Consider the following 24,338-nt stretch of genomic DNA (forward strand, 5'->3'; position numbering starts at 1 on the left):
TGGCAAACAATACGTACTATAGGTCTGCCATTTTCGCCATATAGGTTGTTAGTCCCGATGTTGATCTTTCAAGTTCGAATGATATCTACAATGAGCTTCTTGGCAATAATAACAAAGAGCTAGAAAAATGGATTGCCTCATACAAGAGCAAGTGGCTCACATATGGATTGACAGTGGTGTGAGATGGTTGAATCGGTCCTACCAGGCGGAGCATTATCAACTTCTTAATATATTATGATATGAAGATTTTTTTTATAAGTCGGTTGATGCTTTTGATTAGGTGCGCGATGTTGGAAACCTTGGTGGTCGCATGCATATATTTTTAAAAATTTTACAGCGGAAGCATGAATTAAACTATTTAATTCCTATGCATGCTAGAGATCATATCTCTACAACAAAAATAGATCCAGAACTTTAAACATTTATCCTAAACAAGTAGGCATGATTCTATGTCTAACATGTAGTCATGCAGAATTTCAGCAACCTAGTTGATTTCTAATTTTAATTTTTAATGAGATCAGATCTTATACCTTTTTACTTTGAGAACTTTGATGATTCCTTGATCACCTTGTATAGCCGCACACGTGTCCGGCCTCTACGGATAGTCCACGCGAAGCTCTAGGAAGATCCACAACTGCAGGAGTGCTAGCTCGGGCAGAGGTGCTGCAGTGGCTGAACTTTTCTCCCTCGAAGCACTCAACTTTTGATTCTTCTTCGAGAGGATGAAGGATGGAGATGAAGGAGAAGGAGGAGAGAAGGTGGCTGGCTCTCAGAATTTTTTCAGAATTTAGAACCCTTTCTCAAGACCATCTCTGCAAACCCTAAGTGTGGGGGTCCTTTTATAGTCAAAAGACCCCCCACGCCTCACACCTCTTTTGGCCAACGAATTTGGCTGATAAAATTTCCAAAAAATTCTGATGAATCGGCAGCTAAGAGATGAACAAATTCTCTTTTAATCTTGTGCCAAGAATCCCTAAAAATCAGGGGGTTATTGCGCCCCAAACTTCAGCTGCATGCCACCCTGATGCGTCATGCAGTCCCTACAAATTAGGAATTTGATTCCTATCTTTTTAGGAAGATTTGAGGCGCCATATTTTTCTGGAAAATAGTCCCACGCCTCCTCTTTCCTCACGCCAAAAGTTGGCCAAAAATAAAGAGGATAGGCACCACTGCTTTTACGGATAAGGATGAGGTGTCTTTCTTCTCCAATAAAGAAAGCTAGGGTCCTAAATTTTAGAAATTCTTCTCCATAATAAATTCTGATTATTTGGACTCTTAATCCTCATCAAATAAGGACTCTTAATTGACTTGAGTCAATCCCAATCCAATTGGGTCAAGTCCGATCAATTAGGTTATGCCCAATCGGCTCGGGTCGAACCCGATCGAATTAGGTCAAACCCTAATTTAGCCCAAATTGAATCTAATTCAATTTGGCTTAATTAAAGTCCAATAATTCAATCAAATTGAATTTATTAGTAATCCAATTACTAATTAACCCTCCAATAATTCAATAATTATTTTAATGCAACTTTTGCTTAGGATAATTTGTCAATCGAATTGACCAAATTACCCCTGAATGATTCTTAATCATCAATCAGCCATTTGATCAACCTAGAAACTTCTATGCATGTGACTCCATAGGTTTGAACCTAAGCCGGTAGCACAAGAACAACTTCTTGTACTAATCGAAATGACCATCTAGCAATGGTACCCGACGTCCGGATAGGCCGAATGATTGCAAAGCAACATTCAAGAATCCTTGGACTATGGTTACTGTATAATTTATCCCTATGACTCCTAAAAGCCAGGATGACTTCAGAGTTCTGTCAACTCTGTAATAAGTGCATCCATGATGTGATTCAACTTCAGAAATCTTGTGGCTCCTCACAAGGATTACCCTGGCCAAAGTTTTGCTAAATTGAACACAAGGCATTATCTCCTGTTTCCAGGAGGGGTCAATTCCATCTTGACTCACAACTGACTACGCAAGTACTTGACTGTACCCAGTGACCTTCCGTCACTGAATTAGAAATTCAGGTAGTTCAGTACCAAAGTACAGTGAGTTGCTTGTTAGTCACAGGTTGCGGTCTCAGGTCAGAGGGCCAAACTTATACCCATATCCACTCGGAACATCTTTTGACAGTAGAGCGTTCCGAAATTGGTCACATTTAGTGAAATGTACTCCTACACTTCACCTGTGTGATATATCAGTGTCTCCACACTCCTTGGTTAAGAGGACAACCAACGTATATGTCACACAACGACCTAATCTCGATAATGCTGTCGTCCTAGTAACAGCATATCATTTGACCGCGAACAGTTTTAAGGACTTGAAGATAAATCCTTCTTTATCATAAAACAAGTCCTAAGAACTTCATCATATAAGAGTTCATTTGAAGATGTACAATGAAATGATGAATAATGCCAAATAACACTTTATTAATTTGTCAATTCATTTACAAAATTCAATCATCAACATGCTGACGATTGACATTTTAGGATACAATTTCCAACACGCGATGCCACGTACATCCTCAAATTGATGGAGGAGGTGATTGGTTAGGTAGCAAAGAAGAATGTCGTACAGGTCATCACTAATAATGGGCCGCCAAAGAGATTTTGATGCAGCAATGACCATATATTTTCTGAACCTCATGTGTTGCATATTGCATTGATTTCATGTTGATGGATATTGCAAAGATTCATAGGATGCAACAGATGATGGAGACAACCCAAACCATCACTAGATATATTTATAACCTTATATGGGTCCTTTCACTGATGAGGAGATCTGCAAGGGAAGAGATCTTGAGACCAGGGTCATACGGTTTACTATCAACTATGTTGCATTTGATAGCTTTCTTGAGAAGAAAGCAACCCTACGTTAGATGTTTGTCAGTCTTGAGTGGTAAGAAAGTAGATATGTGAGGGCCAACACTGAAGGGAGCATTGTCGAGGACTTAGTGACGAGGCACACATTCTAGTAGCAGGCCACTACAATAGTGAAGGCTATCAGACCATTGTATGAAGTACTTCGAGTCGTGGACAGTGAAAGTTACCCTCAGATGGCTTTTGTATCACATGATGGAGACGACAAAGATTCAGATCATAAAGGTAGATCCGACGTATGCCCAGGAGTACATGGACATTATTGAGTGGCGGTGGGACTGAGGCATGTACTCAATCTGGTAGTCCCACCGCCACTCAATAATGTCCATGTACTCCTGGGCATACTCGGATCTACCTTTATGATCTCAATGACCTTGTATATGTTCACTACAATCTGAAGTTGAGGTTGAAGTGCATTCTGAAGAAAGTGGAGCTAAAGTACACAAATCTAATCCATAGTGCTTATACAGGATAGGGACCACCGTTCACGATCTGGTAGAGCCCGCGAGGATTCGAATGTATATGGAAGACGGGCTCCTCGAGGTTATTCAAGAGGATACGATGCAACTGCAGATGATCTTGTGCATGGAGTAGAATCTATAGACGTATCAGATTTTGAGTCATATACTAGATCTTATTATCCGCAGCCACAGACAACCTATGACCCATACGGATATGGATATGGTGGATCTGAGGCATCTTTTAGTGGCTATTATCCTACACAGCCCGAAACAGCTTACAAGTCAGATTTTATTGTCGACTTATTCAATTGGGCCCTTCACAGTTGTTTTATCAGCCAGTTTATTAGCCAGAGGACACCTCTCAGAGCTAGAGCTTCAGCGAGAGATCCGATAGTGCTTATAATGCGGAACACGTTTCTTATGGGATAAACATATAAAACTATAAGGCCGCTTGGTTAGAAGGGTGGAAATGTGCGTCTTAACTATGCTAATGATCCGGATATCTTCGAAAAGCATCGCTACTTGACGAGCTTTTAGATATCCGTATGTCTGTTGTACTTTAAATATATGTAATTTATTATATTATTTTATATTTTTTACCTCACTATTTGATTTGAGAATATTTCATGTTACTTGTAGCATGCACCATCTCACTAATCATTTTATGTTTTGTATCATTTTAAAATAATAAGATGGATCCTTTAGGTTAAACTGGGATCATAGAAACATCAAAAAATATTAAAAAATATCAAAAAAATTATCAAATTAGACTTAAAATCATTAAAAAAGTTCTAAAAGATTGATTAATAATTAAATCAATTTGAAAAACTCCAAAAAAAATGGGTGTGCCCGTATGGAATCGGCACACCCAAACATATCGTGTGTCGGTATGGTACCGGTTACCTGTCCCTCGACTGGTATAGGTTCCGGTACTGGTTCAATAGACCTTGATTCTCTTCAAATTTAAAAATCATTAAATAAGCTAATAAGCTAAGTTAACCAACCACTTCCATGAATATTCAAATCTCAATTGGTATTTAATCAAAGAACTGGATCATTTTGAAAATTACAAGCAAGGATAAAATTAAAATATTTAACCAACCCCTAGACTGTTATGCTGATCTTGGCCCTCCATGGGGTGCTGTTTCAAACTTTAATCATTGTTCATGCACCAACCATCCTGTAAGGATTTTTCTAATTGTCAATCTTAATGGTTGTTTTCTTTGTCTGATTGACATCAAGTGAAAATCTTGTGAATCAACTGTCTCTGCTGAAGATCTGATAATGGATCCACAATGGTGATTTCACTGATTGGAAACATGGTTTTTCTTTTTGTCATCATTTATTCATTTAATGTGCACATTAGGATGCGGCTGAGTTTCAGTCAAGTGTTTCTGGTTGCCTATGTGTCTTGTTGATAATTTTTAATAGATGATTTAAGTGAACGGTTGGATTTCTGAAAACTACTATTTTTTCTTATTATTTTTGAAATCATTCTGCTTTGGACCTATAAATGGGCTTGAGGCTTTACCCTTTAATTTTGATATGAGTATTCTTCCTATCAATTTTGCCTAAGAACTGATACATTATTATAATTATATCTGTGTAGATTTAATTGTTTACTTTAGATGTTTGCACGTACTATCCAAGATTTTTTTTTTTGTTTGTTTTTTCTAGTAAGTTTAATAAGGTTTTATTTAGCTCCTCATTACATATACATAACTTTGATTTATCAAGCCGTCCTCATCTATCCGAGTTTTATTTAGGTTATGTGAGGACCATGTGGATTTGTGTTTAGTCCCACATCAGCTATACAATGGATAGATCCTGGGTACTTATATAGGACCAAGAAACCTAAATAATTTCTAGCTAGCCTTTTTGGTGAGGCCTTGAGCATGTTCAAACGTATGATCTCACTTAAATCTCAATTTTGGGCAGTAGACTTAACATCTCTTTATACTTCTTAAGTTCATCTCTGGAGGTGAGATCATTTTCCAGTTCATTAATATATTGATTTACATAATGCATGCAACCAAGGTCCGCCGTATCGGTACCGGTCGGCGTACCGGTGGCGGCCCGGACCGGTACGAAACCGGTCCCGTACCGGTCCGTACCGGTGGCGTACCGGTCCGAACCGGTCCGCACCGGTGGCGGACCGGTCCGAACCGGTCCGCACCGGTGGCGGACCGGTCCGAACCGGTCCGCACCGGTGGCGGACCGGTCCGAACCGGTCCCGTACCGGTTCTTTAACAATAAACTACCGGTACCGGATTCCACGCTGATCCGGTACTGGTCCCAGGCCGGACCGGTACGTACCGGCCTGTACGGACTGGTACGGCAGACCATGCATGCAACACTATTATCCAATTTGATGAGAAAGGCTTTGATTTTTGTTTTCCATATTGTTAAATACTTTAATCCTGATACTAAAAGCTTCGACAAAGTTATGCTTATGATCTATATATGTTATGCTTATAAATAAGGAGTAGAATCCTAAGAAGTCATGACATTGGAACGTTGGAACATTGGAAGACTATTTCTGCAACCCTCATAAGTCACAAAAACAGTGATGACAAATTAACTTACATGTGAAACATCACCTTTTTTGCCTCTAATGGGATCTCCAACATATTGGTAGTTACATGGTAAAGATTCCATCTATCCCACCATACTTCACGTCATATTCTTCTTATATGCCCCATACATGTTGTATCATATAGTACTGAGTTTTACTTCCCATTATTTTTTAACTTTTAAGGTTTGATTATATTGAACATGTCACTTTTACTTTATCTTGACATGCCTTTTAGATTGTCGATTCAATTGTTTCCCATGGAAGTTTCTTGGACAGCTGCTTGATAGAGCACAGTGTTGTTGGTATTCGATCTCGAATAAACTGCAATGTGCATTTAAAGGTTAGTTTTTTTAATCCTAATCACAGCTCATTGGAAATCAGTGTCTCTACTTGTAAGCATTACATTTAAACTTGTCGTAGATATTACTGTTGTGTTAGAACTACATATGCAGGACACAGTTATGCTTGGTGCTGACTACTATGAAACAGATGCTGAAATAGCATCATTGCTAGCTGAAGGAAGGGTTCCTATTGGAATTGGAGAAAACACAAAAATAAGGTATTTTCTTTTGTTCCTTAGGCTATTAATGTTTTCTAGTTCGTTATATGTTATATTAATATACGTATCTTGCAGGGAATGTATCATTGACAAGAATGCAAGAATTGGAAAGAATGTGATAATTTCAAACTCAGATGTAAGGTTTCCTTTAACTGTTTTCCTTTTTATGAAAAAAATCTGTAAATTTATGCATTACAAAAATTGTTTAATTCGTATAAACATAGCTACCAAAATTTATATCTTGTACAAAGAAACTCATCAAATAGATAAGACTAGGTTGTGGTGCCTCCTTTCCAAGATTTCTTTAGTATTTGCATGACCTGACCTAGTTCTGTTGCAATAGGCCAAATTTGGAGAATTGTATCTTATATATATATATATATATAAACTTTCATCATAGGAGTGCAAATAATTGCACAAAGCATCATTCCTACAAGTTGTAGCAGCTATTTCTTGCTAGAAGTAACTTCTACAATCTGGGTATCTCTTTCAGCTAGTGGTAAAGCCTCTTCAGTCCACTTTAGAAAAAATAATATGCACAACCACCCCCTATACGAATATCAAGTGGCGTCCTACATATAGGTATATAGTGTACATTTACCTGAACAAATTTAAAGTATGGAACAATTAGAATACATCCACACTAAGAAAGCTTAAAAATGTCAATGGTGCAGTTCATTTTTGACAATAAGGCCATGAAAAGGTGGTTTTCTCCAAGCACAGTTATTTACTTTGCTTAATCTTACAATTAGGAAACCCCATTTAGATATCCAAGCAGTGACTTGTACAGACCCCCGGGTTTTTGTTAGAATGCTAGATGCCTTGAGGTGTTTTATTTGTATCAATGTAGTAGCATAATAAGACTTTTAATAATGAGGGTGAAGGTTCTTATGCAAGAAAAAATTAAATATGTTTTTTTTTCTTTTTTCAGAAAATTAAAAAAAAATTTCTGTGTCATAATTTATATCATAACTGCCATTAATTTTGAATATCGTATTTTTAAGTCTCTCTCTCTCTCTCTCTCCCTCTCTCTCCCCCCCCCCCCCCCCCCCCCCGCGCGCCTCTTCCACAAACAGACCCTTGGTTACAATGTTGTTCTAAGATCTCGACACAAAATCTCGATTTTCCAGCAAGATGATTGACGGATAAAGTTGTAACTGTTCAACAATGCATACATTTGACACCCACATGTTCTGACTTACCATGAGTCTCTATTGTTTCTTTATATATTTGTTAGCCTAGGATCATATTAAGAAAGCTTGATGGATCATTCTGGAATCCACATTTTTAATCGTGATCTAGATACTATGGTATCTTGATGCATCAATATGGTTATAAAAGGACAATTTTCATAGAAAAATGTAATTATCTAAATGTTTTACAATGTGATTATCATGATCAAAAGATGTAGATTTCAATTTTTATTGCTTACAAGGTATTTTCATGCTTTCATAGCATTGGATCCACTAGATGCATAATTAAGGAACTTGTAGAGCATCTGATGTTAAGTTTTGATAATTTCAAATGTGGTAGCTCATGACCCAAAAGCGTCTGTTTTTTTTTTTTAAAGCATGACAAAAATAATTGTTTTTCAATTCAAATGATTCATCATATTAACGAGCATTTTCTAATAGTACTGTTTTTGTTCAAATACTAGTGGGATTTCAGGTTCTAGATGGATTTTATGTATATATGTGCTTGTTTAGGATTGCTATTTTCATATATCAATTGTATTTTTTGGATCAATATTCGTAATTCATCTATTCAATTCTTCAATTGGTGGTTGTAGAGGGTGCAGGAAGCAGATAGATCTTTTGAAGGCTTCTATATCCGATCTGGCATCAGCGTCATACTAAAGAACTCAACAATCAGTGATGGATTTGTCATATAATTCTCAATTTTTTCTCTTTTTGGTCAACGAAGAAGATTAGCATGGAAATGTGGAAACCACCATGAGAAATTGCATATAGCAATCCAATATCAGCATGTAGATCATCAATGAATATACTGCTACTTCATGTGAATATTCTCCATATCCATTATTTTAATGACTTCCACTATCCAAATGACCATGCTTCATACTTTACAATATTCTATATCTAAATAACATTTTATATCAAATTTATTGGACTAATCTTTAGAATTTCAAGTCCAGGGCAGCTGGTTAGTGAACTTAGCCTATGCTAGCATTCAATTTGGGGTTCCAACAAGGAGCTCTATTCATTATTATGAGAATTATTCATTGTTCAAGTTGGCGCAATACGTGGAAATATTACACATTATATACTTTAATCATATGTGTAAAAGATTGGAATATGAACCCTTCCATCAATATGCTAAGAGTTGAATAGCACCACAATGAATTATATGCCTTGGAGAATAATGCATTAAACTTTTCGTTCCGTATTTTTGGCTTTTAGCAATAATTAAATTTATAGATCTTAAGATTTGAGAAAAATCTTAGAATTTTAAAAGTTAAAAATGTAGGGGGTGAAAATGTATTAGATAATAATGTTCGAATCTATTTCCATATGACATATCGGAATTTATTGAGATATGGATCGAAACCTTAGCACCCGACTGATTTTTGCATCGATATTTGTGTCCATCAAAGAAAAGAGGTTGAGTATAGGTACACAATTACCCAATTCACGTTCAAATATTTGCATTTGTTTGCCAACCTATTTAATCTCATATAGCTCTCATGAACTTCAAATGAAACTAAGCGACAATTAACAAGGTTTTAATTCAATTTATCTTCAATAGAGTGCCATCTTTGTATTTGTGGCCCATAAATTTTAACTACCTGATTTATATGTGCTTTTATATTTATATTATCAATATCTTATTTGAACAAATATTTGTTTAAAATGAATGTGGATATAAATTTTAGTATTCAATTAATATCTGTATTTATAACCATATTAGCCAAAGAAGGATAGATAGGGATATGGATATACTGATATGTGATTTATGTATAATTTGTTTTTAGTGCTAACTTAATCCAAAATTCTACAATCTATACTAAATTTGAAAAATTATCTTTTTTATTGTTAACAAATTTGAACTATCGAAAAAGGGATACTTTCTTATTTATATGTTACATCTTGAATAAATGGAATTAAGTAATGGAAATAAAGAGGAGATTTACTTTATGTAATTAAGTCTATTCTTAGTCGTGGCCTGCATGACTCTTGTCTTTTTTTTATTTTGCTTGCTAATAGCCTCAACCTGTTAGGTCTGTAGCCCACCTGAATCCATACATCTACTTAAGAAGGTAAAAACGACCTGGCCTGGAATCATCTTAATGGGTCCCATCTTCAAAAGTGTTTGGTTAAAGTGTACGTTGTATATTCCTAAAATAAAACAGAAACATAAAAAATTGAAAACCATTGCAGTGGCTAAACGGTTGGCATTTCTCACCAAGGACACCAATTCAATTTGTGATAAATGCAATAATCAGATTTATTTAGTTAAAATTACTTTAAATTTTTAAAATTTGAAATATCTGTTAATAAAACTAAATATTAGTTAATAAAACTGTTATGATGTGTCTAATGTATTTCTGGGATGGGATGTGTGTATTCAGAAAGACATTTCTGAGATGTAAATGCTCAATGGTTTGATTTTTCAGTGCAAGACATAATCAAACACTGGACTTTATTCTATCCTACGGTTCCATCCTAGAGGCTTACCGCAAATTTTCCTTGCATAGCAAATTGGTGGGGACAAATAATGTCCTAGAGGAATTTCTGATTTTTCTCCCATGTGATTCAATTTTCTTAAGGCCTTTTGTTCTGTAAAAATGGTATTTGCAACACTTACATGGCTATGGACTTTGTCAAACTAGAACATTTTGATGGAGGAAACTTTTTAAGATGGAAGAAAGGAAGTACTTTCTCCTTGCAACTCTCAAGCTTGTATATGTTTTGAACACACCAAGCTCGAAGAGAATAAGAATAAAACTACGACAAACACTTGCACTAGACAAAAATAGGATAATGATGACTACATATGGAGAGGACACATATTCAATGGAATGTTTGATGCACTCATTAGTAAATAGTAGAATGTTGCTGCTGCAAAAGAGTCCGTGGGAGAAACTAGAGGGAAGATACATGTCAAAGGATGCAACTAGTAAATGTTTCTTGTTAGTAGATTTAATAATTATAAGATGGTTGATGATAGATGTATTTTGAAACAACTACCTGAAATAAAGTGCATTCTTGATAGTTATAAATTGCATAGTATATACAGGGATGAATCTATAGTTGTGTCTTCTATTATTGATAAACATCCTCTATTATGGAACTTTGAAAGAATTCTGAAATATATAAAAAAAAATACATCTCTTAAGAACTTGGCTAACCATCTCTCTTTTAAGGAGTATCATAAACATGATGAAAACAAGGAGTAGAATGCTTATCTTTCTAAAGTCCAAGTGGTGGAGAAAGTTTAGTCAAGCAAACCTATATCAGCCCTCCTTGCTCTTTAGACCATCAGGAGTTGGGTGTGCCAAAGACCTTGTTGCCGGTGGAGAATGGTGGCAAGTCTCGTAGTTAGATGCATAGGCATGCCATTGACATTCAAGCAACTAGAAAAAGAATGAACAAAAGGATGATAATGAGAATAGCATAGGTCTAGATGCCTCGACCTTTAAGAACTTTCATTACTATCACACTGTCTTACAGAATTTAGATTTACATATAGTGTAGGTAGGGCTACAGTAGAATCTAAGTGCAGGATAAAGTAATTTAGATTTACCTTTAAGAACTTTAGATTTAACTACTCCTATAGTAGAGTCTTACTAGTAATCTAAGTGCAGGATAAAGTAATGGTAAAGTAAAGATAATTAAGATGAAATTGGATTGATTGATATGTCCGACGTCCTTTTTTAAAATATAATTTTCTTATTTATACTAGAAGACAATCGAGGCATAATTACCCACTCCTAGCAATGATTCACGTCTGATTATTGGCAGTCCACCCACTACTCATATTCCTCAAAACTGCCAGACTTTGTATCGCTTGCCAGACTGATAATTATGCATGTTAGCCTTAATTTGTTTCTAACCTTCATTCAGCCTATCCTGGAAAAATACTTTAACCGTTTCCCTCTAATCATCCTATAGTAGGACCTTCTATGCTTCTTTAGACTGGTTCGGTTAGCTCACCTTATGCCTCACTTGTTTACTTCACTCTATCAAGCATCCCTTTTACCAGCAATTTGGGCAACCAAAGTAGATCTAGATCTTAGCTCAAGGTTGGAGGTTCTTGTCTAGTTGTAATTTAGAGCTGCCATGCATACAATGATCCACAGTTATCAGGATATGGTGTATATAATGCCTCTTACATCCCATCAGCTGTTGAATAGAAGGATGATGGGATGTATTGCACAACTACATAAATGAGTACGACACTGCTCTTTTAACGTTCCCACGCATCCAAGGATACTCGATCATAACTCCTGCTGATACATGTTCTCTTCTCCCAAGGATCCTCCACATGTCATAATGAGGTGATGGGCTTACCTGTTTAAGATGAGCCAAGACCTACTTCAATCCATGCCCTCACCCATGAGAAATAGGAGAAGGAGAAACTAGAGTGCTCTAAGGTTATGCCACCAATAAATCCTCAAGTATTATTACAAAAGCCCTCTGGCTTTTGCTTGTTAGGTCCCATCTTCAAATCTCAACTACCTAGACCTTTCTCTTCCATATTTTCTTGCCACCCTAAAAAACCTTTCATTATGAGTGACCAGGGTTCGAAACATCAATTTGGAAGAACCTTAATCTCCATTGGCCATAGCCTCTCTGATGGAACCTTTAGAATTGGTGGTCCAATAGCATCTCCCAAGAAAAGTTGTTTGTTTAGAAGAAAAATAGACCTTCGGATATCCCTTTTTCAATTCTCCTCCTGTGGCTAACCGACCTTTCTTTTCCAGCGCTTTATGTTTTTGATCTCCCTCAACTAATACTTTTCACCTTAACCATGTCATGACTAATTTGATCCTTTTAGACCTGGTTGTTCTTTACAACCTTAGATCAAGTAATGAACTTTCTAATGCCAACACTCCTATCGACATTCCGAATAATGATTTTGGCCTACGTCTAAGTAGATCTGGATATTACAATTTCTATATGCAAACTTATTATCCTCTCACTACATTGATCTCACATCAGGAATATATTGCCTTCTTCTATAAGTACCTACTCTGTTCTCAGCTGATCCAAATGGTCGAGGCATTACTTAGGTTGGTTGTGGCCCTTGCTGAAGACCGTCAATAACCCTATCTCCTTTTGTTCGGGCCTACTTCTAATAGAGCATTGAAAAAATTACCTATAGGTGTTGGGGATGTGGAGGTTCTCTATGGATACTCTAGATCTGACTGCATGTCTACTATCCAAAAATCTACCTTCTTGCGCTCAATGTAACCAACATTGTCCCCATCGATCAATAATATATTCACTTAGAGGGCCCTTAGAATACTTCAAGCTTGTTTATGAGAGCCCCTCTCATCGAGGTGTAAACCTTAAATTCCCTTTTCTTCACTCTCCTAAGCCTACTTCGCTAGTATTCCAAAAGATTAAGACTTCTCTAGAGAGATTTCCTAGTCCACAGAGATCTTCATATTGGATCTATTAGAGATAGATTAATCAACAATAAATGCTTGGTCAAGCACTATTCTCCAAAAGTTTTTTGCCCACTAGTTTTGCCTTGTCCAAGACATTCCTTGTCTGCCCCTCCACTCGCTAAATGCTTCTCTTTTTTCTCAGGTACTTATTTTTGAGTTGCATCAAATTGTTGCAGCAAACTTTTTCTATGACCAGTGGTACTTCGATTACCATTTTGTTCCTTTTAACCTTTGGTGTGATGACCTAAGAGTTTATAAGTTGGTGGGATGCTCATATAACAAACATTTAGTATGAGAGTGCCACCTCCATCTTGGATCATATTGACGTCGACGCTCCTCTTGATTCAACACTTGATACTCTTTTCAGTTCATAGCCAACTAATGGTAAGCCTTCAGCATCCGCAAGTAAGACTCCAATCCCTATGAAGGGCAAAGGTATCAATATTCTTTTTTTCTGACTGCATGCTTGCAATCATTTATGACTAATCTTTTTCTTGCAACTCCTTTGATATTCCTCCTGTTCTGCTAGTCTAAAAGGTTGAAGTCCCGCCTTAAAGACGATAATGTCAGTGGTTCACTAGCCTAGCTTGCTTCTCTTCAATGCAATGGTAGAGTGAGATGCCCCATAAAGATAAGCAAGGCTACCTCTTTTAAGTCTGTAGTATTAAACATCAGTGAGGACTCGAAAGAAGAATCACTCGATGTCGTGGACTTGCCACAAGCCAAAATTCGAAAGATTAGGCTCCGTTGGCCGAATTGACTCCTTCGCAATCTCCACATTTTGACCGTCTTCAAGAGCTACAAGTACCCGAGCACCCATTGGCCCTTGCGACTAATGATGTGGCTAACAATTCTCAATCCAATAAGTCTGAGCCTTCGTTTATCCTAACTCCATCTAAATCTCCAAAAGCACCATTACCCAACTCCTCAATTGCTATCCACGAGATATTATTTATCTTTTTTTTGTACTATAGAATCCTTCTATGTACTAGCCTAATCCTCTTTTAAGGGCCTTGGTTATCTTTCTACCTTCTAGTCTCTGGTTAGTAACAAAGCTAGACTATTGTTTTGATCGGCTAATGCTTGTATTGACCACTCATCAATTGATACTACTATAGAAGTGAGGATGGCAAAGAAGTCGTTGCAGTGGATCCTCATCATCCTAATTGATGACCTTATCTCTTCAAATAGTCTTTCCAAGTCTGGCGGAGTCTTCGAATGTGATGAGCACCGCCTACATATAGTGATCCATAGGTGTTAGGATGTGGTGAAAACAAAATCCATAAAAAAGAGAGCCAAGAAATCTACCAATACTGACAAGAACAAAAGGAAGAAGAAAGGTGCATGTTTCCATGATGGAAATATGGACACCATAAAGCAGAATGTTGTCTTCTCAAAAAGAATGGTGCACTAGCAGCAAAGGAAAAATTTGTGGCAATGACATTAGAAATTAATATTCTTGAACATGATGAGACCTGGTGGGTTGATTCTAGCACAACCAAACATATGTGCAAGAACAAGAGGCTATTCAAGATCTATACATAAGGAACTTGTCTACTACATAAGTCAAAGAGAAAGAAACTGTGGAACTCAAATTCATTGCTGGAAAAATTCTGACTCCTAATGATGTGTATTATGTACCACAAGTTAAAAAAACTTTGTGTCTGGTCATCTTCATAATAGGTTTGGATTCAAGTAGTGTTTGGGGCAAATAAGTTTATTCTATCCAATGGTGGAATATTTGTAAGAAAAGCTACACATATAAGCGCATGTTCAAGCTTAATATCATTAATAAGAATAAAGTTATTCCTACTTATATTGTTGAATTTTCTTATCTATGTCATAATCGTTTAAACATAAAAATTTCAAAAGAATGCATAATATGGTTAAATTAGACTTAATTCCATAATTTAAAAAAGATATTGTTAAATGTAAAACATGCATGCTTACAAAGTTTACAACAAATCTTTTTTCTAAAGTTGAAAGATGCACAAAATTGCTTGAACTTGTACATAGTTGTATATTTATAGATGATTATTCTGGGTATTGCTATATTTATTTATTGTATTTTAAAGATAAAGTACTAGAAAAATTTAAACTTATAAATTTGAATTAAAATTTTGTAGTGAGACAACTATTGAATATTTAAGATCTAATACTGAAAGTGAATACTATGACAGCAATTATATTGAGTCCTCTGAAATTGTACATGAAACATCTACACCATACATACCACAATAGAATTGTATGACAGGGTGGAAGAGCAAGGTGCTCACATAAATAGTTAATGTAATGCTTTCCAATTTTAGTCTAAGATAAGGTCTTTAGGATGAAACTTTGGTAAGTACTTATCATATATTAAACAGAGTTCCTAATAAAAGGAGTAACCTATCACCTTATAATTTCTAGAAGAAAAGAAAGCCTAACCTAAATTATTTAAGTGTCTAGGGAATGTAAAGATATTTAAGGTTCCTAAACCTAAAAAAGAAAAAGTTTGATGAGAGAGAAATTGAATGCATATTTTTAGGATATGCGCAGAACGGTAAAGCATATATATTCATATTAATAGAATCTTGTAGTTAATACTATAATAGAGTAAAGAGATACCATATATGATAAAAATAGATTTAATTTAATTTCTAAACTTAAAGAACATGTTCTAGAACAAATTCATATTCTAGAAAAGTAGCAACTAGAGAATGACAAAGAAGAAACTTTGAGCATAGAAGGAAAAATAATTAGAAAGGCAAAAACCTTCATACCGGATTTCTTTATGTTCTAAGGGACAAGAGAATCTATCGGTAAGCATATACTATATTCTTTTACAAAAGTAGACCCTTACAATTTATGAAGAGGAAATCAAATCTCATGATGCTACCTTTTGGAAAGAAGCTAAATGGACTCTATTATGGATAACAATGCATGGAAATTAGTATATCTCCCATCATGTGTAATTACAAACCCTAAGCCAACTAAGTTATCTTGTTTGGTGTGGGCATCAGTTTCAGTTTTGCTTGTTGTAAGTTATCGATGAGAAAGGTATTATTTTAGAAACTTATCAATAAAGTTACTCTTTTTGGAAAGACTTAGGCTCAATCGTAGCTTAATAGGCTCGCTCACATAAGTTGTAAATAAGTTTTCAAGAAGAAAATAAAAGTGAATGGAGTCATTGATAAGTTCAAAATCAGATTGGTGGCCAAAGACTTTGTATAAAACTAAAGAATTGGTTATTTTGATACATATGTGCCAATAGCCAACATCATGACTATTAGAGCACTAATTATACTTGCATCAATTTATAACTTGGTCATTCACCAAATGGATGTGAAAATTGCATTGTTAAATAGTGAATTAGACGAAGAAGTATATATCGAATATCACAAATGATTTGTAGTTCTCGGATAAGAAAATAAAGTTTGTAAACTTCTCAAGTCCTTATATTGATTGAAACAAGGTCCTAAGAAATGGTATCAAAAGTTTAGTCAAATTGTGATGGCTAATGGCTATAGATCCTTAGCCATTGACATCAAAAGAATATAAAGTTTAGTCAACTCACCAATTCTTAATATGTAGCTTGTTCGCCCTTAAGCGTGCTAGCACGCTATGGCTTTGATGTTGGAGTTTGCTAGGTGGGGGAGAAGCAAGCTGAACCAATGATCGATCCGGATACATCAAAAATTCTCAATGTCAAGAGAAAGGCAAGATTCTGTAAGTAATTCGGTGAGTGCTTTTTTTTATAAGAAGAGCTTAGCTTGGAAGAAGAAAATGAAATACGAACAACCACACTAGTCATAATAGATCGACTTGAATGCTGGAGCAAGAAGATGCATTCAAGTTCCTTTTCAAGGAAGGAAAACGTATCATGATACTTTCTATTTCATTGAGTCTTGCTTTGGTGTCTTGTTTGATGGTTGTATGTGCTAAAAATATGATACATTCTATTTCATTTCTCATACCATTCTTTTGCAACACTTCTGGTTTGCTTATTTTGTTAGGTCTCGACTTCTCCATTATGATCTCCCCAAGAGTTCATATAGAAGCTATAGCCATTTTTTTCCTATTCATAACTACCATGTTCAATATTCAAATAGCAGAGATTCATAAAGAAGTATTACGCTATTTACCACTGAGTGGTATTATTGGATTGATCCTTTGGTGGAAAATATTCTTGATTTTAGATAATGAAACCATTTTATTACTACCAACCCACAGAAATATGACCTTTCTAATATATTTGGTTCATGCTGGAATGGTATGAAGTTGGAGTTCGATCTAGTTTTTGCTATGTATAGGATTTTATTAGTAGCTATGATTAGGGCTATAGTATTTACTATGCATAGGACTACAAAGGTGAAAAGACATGATATAATTTGACGAAATGCATTGGATTCTAGGAGGATGATAATGAGGAGGATGACACATAGACCATGATACGAAATAAGGGGAAGCTGTTGTTGGAATCTTTGTTGAGGCGAGCAAAGTGCAATTTTCTTTGCAGTAGCATCTTGTCCTGCTAGTGCAGTATAGCACGATAGTCGCATTAAGGGCTAGAACGCATACCAAGCCTTAGTGCAAGGTATCTCGTTGTCTTGTTAGCTTGGGCTAGAGCATAGTCACTCATCTCGAATCCCGACAAGGCCTTAGATCAGAATAGGAGGTGAGCTTTAATGGATAAGCCCACCCATGATGCTCTATCATCCACCATAGGATCAAATATTTTCAGCTTTATCAATACCCAGCTTGCAGTTGCAGTTGCCTCTCACTTCATGGCTCAAAGTGAGACTACAAGATTTCAACTCATGATAGAGCACATCTCACTCTGAAAAATGATGAAACTTCTTTCACCCCCTTTAGTCATCTTTCTTACTCTCTCTTCTTATATGATGATCTTCTCTTCCTACACTGACTCTACTTCTCATTCAATCTTTCCCTTTCACCATCCTCTCTATCCAAGAAGAGCCTCTTTTACTCCAAGGCTTATTTGCAATACTTAGAAAGCAAGGCTGTCAACTAATTCAATTGGGGATCGATATGCTGATGCTTTCCTCTCTTGTCTCCCTTAAGAATCTGAAAGAGGGGGCCCTTAAAGAAGTCAACTAGATCTTTGTGGTACACAACCAGAGTACTAATTGTTCTTTAACAAGGTAGAAATAATAATCCTTAGTTTCTTTTGGATAGCCGACAAAGAAACATCTGTCAGACCTAGATTCGAGTTTGTCTGCTTTTAAACATTTGACGTAGGCTGGACACCCCCAAATCCTGAGGTGAGTGAGCACCAGTTTACGCCCTGTCCACATCTTATGTGGTGTTTTAGTCACAGATTTACTCGGAACCTTATTAAGAACATAGCAAGCCGTTTCGAGTGCATATCCCCAAAAGGATATCGGCAGACTAGCATTGCCCATCATGGATCAAACCATATCTAACAAAGTTCGATTCCTCCTTTCTGACACACTAGTGTACTGTGATGTTTCAGGAAGAGTCCACTGAGAGAGAACCCCATTCTCTCCTAGATATATCATGAACTCACTGGTGAGGTATTCACCTCCTCGATCTGACCGAAGAGTTTTAACATTCTTTTCAGTTTGTTTCTCTACTTCATTACGAAATAGTTTGAATATTTTAAACGATTCAGACTTATGTTTCATAAGATAGACGTACCCATACCTAGATAGGTCGTCTGTAAACGTAATGAAATAGGAATATCCACCTCTGGCTTTTATGCTCATTGGCCCACATACATCAGAATGTACAAGGATCAATATATCATTGGCTCATTCACCTTTTCCAGTAAAAGGTGACTTGGTCATCTTTCCAAAAAGACAGGATGCGCAGGTAGTCAATGATTCACAATCATCAACTTTGAGGATACCCTCTTGAGCTAACTTGTTTATCCTTTTCTTGTTAATGTGACCTAGCCTATAGTGCCAAAAATAAACATCGGAGACACTATCTATTCTAGGGTGCTTACTTGACGTGTACATTACATTAACAGGTTGTGATAATAAGTAGATGTCATTGCTCAATCGTCCATTCATTACAGTAACACCATTCATAATGATATCACAAGAATATTTCTTTATTGAAATTTCATAACCGTTCATGGCCAAAAGGCCTACGAAAATTACATTCAATAAGAACTTAGGACAATAGTGATAATCACTCAAGACAACTACATGAGAATTAAAAACAAGTTTGAGATTTTCTAAAGCTAGAATTGGAACAGATCTTCCATCTCCAACATTCAGAAATCTCTCATTATTTCCAAATCTCTCATTTACCTGAAGTTCTTGCAACGAATTTCATATATTAAACGGACTTTCAGTATCTAATACCCAGGTCGAATTATCATATATAGAGAAATTACAAGATATTATCATATAAATACCTCGATCAGCAACTGATTGCCCTTTTCTCTTGCTTGGCCTGTTCGGGTCAAGTGAGGCACGGTACTGAGGACAATTTCTCTTCCAATGCCCCTGCTTCTTACAATAGAAGCATTCTACCTAACTCTGGTCAGCCTTAATCTTTTTGGTCTGACTATACTAAGTTTTCAGCTTTCTAAGCCAGCTATTAAAGTTGGATCCTGTCAGCTTATCACTATCCAATAGCGATTGGAGCGACAAATTTGTGGCCATTTCTGCATAAAGGAAAATCATGAACCTAATTAGTATATGAATTAATTAGACCCAAAGACTTAGACCTTAGTCTAAAGGTTCTCCCACTATTTTATACAATAACCTCTACATTCAATTCGAAGAATTACTTTTAACCTTTTAGTAGGCACTAGAATCTGTTAGAAGTATGCCCTAGAAGCCAATGTGGCTGACGCGTATTTGTAATCTGGGGCACAAATTTGTAATTTGACTCTTATCAATAAATAAGATTGGGTAATTTATTTTTCATTCATGTTTGTATGTGTCCATGAATCGTCCAAGAAATTAATAGATGATGACACATATTCTCAAGGAGTTAAGAATTTGAGGCATGTGTCATTAGGGATTAATTTCTAAATGCTCCTGATCGATGGATCCATCATGAGGGACGGTGATCGATCTGCTGAGATTAGTGCATAGATCACTTAGTCAGATAGACGAGTCTCGAGTCCACGGTGTAGAGACACTGGAGTGATTATGCAAGTACTTGTTAGAGAACAAGGTACTGAGCGTGACCAAAGATAGTAATCACATGGATGTCTATCCACTTGTTAGTGACTACTTATGCTGCAGTTGTATGACTAGTCCTTTGACCTGCGATACATCAGCTATTCACTGTGAGGTTGCTGTAGTTTGACGAGCATGTGAACTTGGGCCCTAGCCATTCGGGTTCTTGTAGTGCGGATTGGCTACAGTAGATTCATTTTGGAATAGGGTTGCATCTAGATGGGATCTATCGATCTTGATAGATTAGGAGTGATCCTATATGATTTATGAGACTTAGTTCGAAAAATTCCTAGCCAGGTATTTTGGAAAAAGAGATTTTCATATCTCGAACTGGAAGTCGAATAAATTTAACATATGACGGACGATGAGATTTGACGAGATATCCATAACCTCCGTCACATCGGGATCCATAATAAAGGGACTGTATCATACACTAACTGCACCTAGAGGTTTAGACATTCCATTCTGCTGGGTTGCCACCACATACTGCTAGGTGTCACTAGTGGATTGTGAGACTCAAAGGCATTCACTTGGTGATCAGTTTACCCTAAGAGTAGAACTGAAATTGTTTCAGTCCACTGGAAGGAGTTTCAGTGATATTGAGATGGAGATCTCAATATGTCTCACTACCAGTCAGAATAGAACCTATGGGGTCACACACATAGAGGATTTAGTTAGTCAGACTATCATAATTGTGATTTGGAATCACAATAGAAATCAATCATCAATATGATTGGTGATTGAATTAACCCACTAAGTGTTAGTGAGTTAATGGAAGAAGAATTAAGTGGAATTGATTGCAATTGGATTGCAATTGCACTGATTTAATAAGCCAAATCAAATTGGGTTTGACCCAAATTGATTTGGGTTCATGATTGGATCAATTGGATTAAACCAGGGTTTATGCGGATTTTAAATTCCACATGTCGTCGTAGGATGAATATGACTTAAGTCGTGTTCACACTATGCGGACTTTAAAGTCCACAGGGCGTCATTGGATGCATGCTTCTAAATCAATTAATTCTCCTAATGAGATTAAAAGTCCTAATGTGATTAAGAATTAATCAATTGATTAAGTGGACACATGTCATGCATCTATGAGCACAAGAACTGGACACTTGGCATTAATCCAAGGGTGGGTTATAGTTCCATACTCCTAATAAGATTAGGAGAAGCTCTAAATCCAATCTATAAAAGGGTAGCAAGGGAGACGGTTATGGATCAATTTTCTCCTCTTCCTCTCCATGCCTCCTCTTCCTTTCTTCCTCCTTCCCACGGCAGCAAGAGGAGCCTTCATCCTCTTCCTCCACGACAGCAAAGGAGTTCCCTTCTTCCCCTTTCAAGGCGTTGGAAGTTTGAGAAGAAAAGAAAGAAAGAAAGACCACACGGCAGCAAGGAAGAAGGAGTTCTTCCTCACGCCACATAGCCCTTCTTCTTCCTCCTTCTCCACGGCAGCAAGGGATCTTCATCCTCCTCTACTTCCACGGTAGTAAGGCAAGGAAGATCCACGTGCAAGGTTCCTCCTTCCTCTTCCTCCATCGCAAGCAAGGTTGAAGAAGAAAGGGTACTTCTTCAAGGAGGTAATTTGCATATTCTTATTCCAACTTATGATAGTCATGAGAGGTCTTTGCAAGGAGCTAGCACTCCGGTAAGAATACCTATTCTCAGATGATTAGATCCTCGTGTGGATACCTATAGAGGCCGGACAATTGTGCGGCTCAAATAGGAACCTAGAATAGATCATCAGGCTGCGGTGTTCTACACCTGCAGAATTTTTGAAGATGAGATCTTCAAATCTAAAACTTCTGATTTTTTTTTCAATTTTATAAATCTTAATCAACCCTCCTCAGATCCTAATCTCTCCTCCCTAATGAGTTCAAAGATCTTCTGGATTTGGATCTAGAAAAAATTTTGAATTCTACGATCTGAGGCGCGTTCATATGATGAACGGCGTTTCGTTCGAATTCCGCTGCGAACATCACATCGAACGAGGCGTAACTCAGCAGAATCCATTTGATCACATATGGAACCGAGTGTGGCTCGGCTAACCCATGTGCATCAATAGGTAGGTTCTTAGCCAATTATTTCATCCAAACAATTTCTAGTGTTAATTTTGCCCCAGGCACCTCTTCAGCAGGCATGTGGCGCCTCCACTGAAAGTCCTGCTTAGGTCCAACCATTAACATGACAGAATTTAATGTAACCCACTAACAAATGACCAGGCCCGAGTGTGGCTCGGCTTACCTGATTATCTATCAGAGAGCACAATTGAATCATCATATTATGGATGATAATTCCAATGGTCGATAAGCACCAAGCATGTGGCGCCTCCAATGATTATCGTACCATTGGATCCATTATCATTCAACTTAATGGAAGGCTTTGAGCTAGTTATCTCTATAACTATTTCATTTTAGGGACCTAATAATTTTAGAGAATTTGATTCAATTGAGAAGAGAAGAGAAGAACCAGTTAATCTAGATCCTCCCACTGACTTCATCAAGTCAGATTAATAAGAACTAGATTCAATCCGGTTAAGGAGGCACCTAAATTAGTCAGACTGATTTTTCTTAAAGGCATGGGTCAACTCGAATCATTAAGTAATCTAATCAAAAATGATTGACCAAGTCGGCCAGGTAAGTGAGATCGGTGGAAGGGATATGTCATAACTCGACAAAGACGAATCAGTATAAGTAACTCCCAATTAAAAATCACCGGTCAAAACTGTCAAACTTACCTTAGACACCGATTGGTTAATCAATTTTAATTGGATTACTCAAATGACTCGAGCTCAACCTCTGAGCCTCAATCAAGTTCCATCTTGGTCTAATCAAAGATATGGAATTTGATCAACTACAACTATTGTATTTGATCTAGAGTTTCCTTGACCTAATCTAGTTACTACTTAATTAGATTTGATCAATTAACTCTAATTAGACCATGTTTGATTCTAATCCCAGATCTAACCCAATCTTAAGAACTTGATTTGAGTTAACCCAAATGCTCCAAGAATTATGCAATGTCACTGAATTGAGTTCACAATTCTAGATCTAGGTTTTCATATTACTTAATTCTTAATTAAGTGTAAGCTTATGAAAATTTCAGATCATTGCATATTCTTTTAATTACATATTAATTACAAAGTTTCAGTTCTTTAAACTTATTTTCAGATCTGAGATTTGCAATTAATCATGTTTAATTCAGATTTAATTCATGTTTAAATCTTAGATGATTTATGTTCATATATCACATATACAAACTAATATGAATTAACTTAAACAACATACATCATATGCATTTGTTTTCAGATTTGATTTGTCATACAAAATCAGAAAATAAATGAATCATAAATTTTATTTAGATCTAATCTAAACAAGTTTATGATTTCAGATTTATTCATGTTCTTTATATCATATATACATCAACATGAATTTACCTAGATCTCATGCATCACATGCAACTGATTTTCAGATCTGATTAATCATGTAAAATCAGTAACTAAATCATTCATAAATACTCTTTAGATCTAATCTAAACACATTTATAAATCTCAAATTTAATTACAAAGATTAAAATATATTTTAATCTACCTTTCGTTGTTCATCTTCAAGGATCTATCACAGTGGCACCCCTACACACCATAGGAGATCCCATCGAATGGAAAAAAAGGGTAACGAACCTTTCTTTCTCCTATGACCGGACGGCCGGGTGATTAATCCAATTAGATTAACTAAACTACTCAGATTAATACAATTGTTTTAAGCATAAACAGTTTAAACATTCAATGAACCTGGCTCTGATACCATTGAAAGGATCCCTTGCGGGCTGCATGCATTTATTTTTCAAAAAATTACAGCGGAAGCATTTAAAAATTAAACTATTTAATTTTTATGCATGCTAGAGATCATATCTCTACAACAAAAATAAGAACTATGATTTAAATATTTATGTAAAGTATGAAACAATGATTGTATGTCTAACATACAATTCTGAAATTTCAGCAATCCTAAAATTTCAGCAACCATGTTTAAGACCTAATCTTAGCTTTAATGTGATC

At 36.3% G+C, this 24,338-nt stretch overlaps 1 protein-coding gene and 1 pseudogene across 3 annotated transcripts in view; both read left to right on the plus strand.

The window, feature by feature from the left end:
- LOC103696273 (glucose-1-phosphate adenylyltransferase large subunit 3, chloroplastic/amyloplastic) overlaps window positions 1-8,605 on the plus strand; it is a 121,348-nt gene extending 112,743 nt beyond the window's left edge. For 2 of the 3 annotated variants that reach the window (XM_039116106.1, XM_039116107.1), the window contains 4 exons: window positions 6,161-6,265; window positions 6,378-6,484; window positions 6,560-6,620; window positions 8,274-8,605. In XM_039116106.1, coding sequence (XP_038972034.1) covers window positions 6,161-6,265; window positions 6,378-6,484; window positions 6,560-6,620; window positions 8,274-8,375 — 375 coding nt within the window. In that variant the 3' untranslated portion in view covers window positions 8,376-8,605. Of the gene's footprint in view, window positions 1-6,160; window positions 6,266-6,363; window positions 6,485-6,559; window positions 6,621-8,273 lie in introns of all 3 variants that reach the window. The other variant, XR_005507013.1, reaches the window with a different exon arrangement.
- Window positions 8,606-16,950: 8,345 nt separating this feature from the next.
- On the plus strand, window positions 16,951-17,549 carry LOC120104634 (annotated as a pseudogene).
- Window positions 17,550-24,338: the final 6,789 nt, after the last annotated feature.

Source organism: Phoenix dactylifera, unplaced genomic scaffold (assembly GCF_009389715.1).
Source record: "Phoenix dactylifera cultivar Barhee BC4 unplaced genomic scaffold, palm_55x_up_171113_PBpolish2nd_filt_p 000051F, whole genome shotgun sequence".
Lineage (NCBI taxonomy): Eukaryota > Viridiplantae > Streptophyta > Magnoliopsida > Arecales > Arecaceae > Phoenix > Phoenix dactylifera.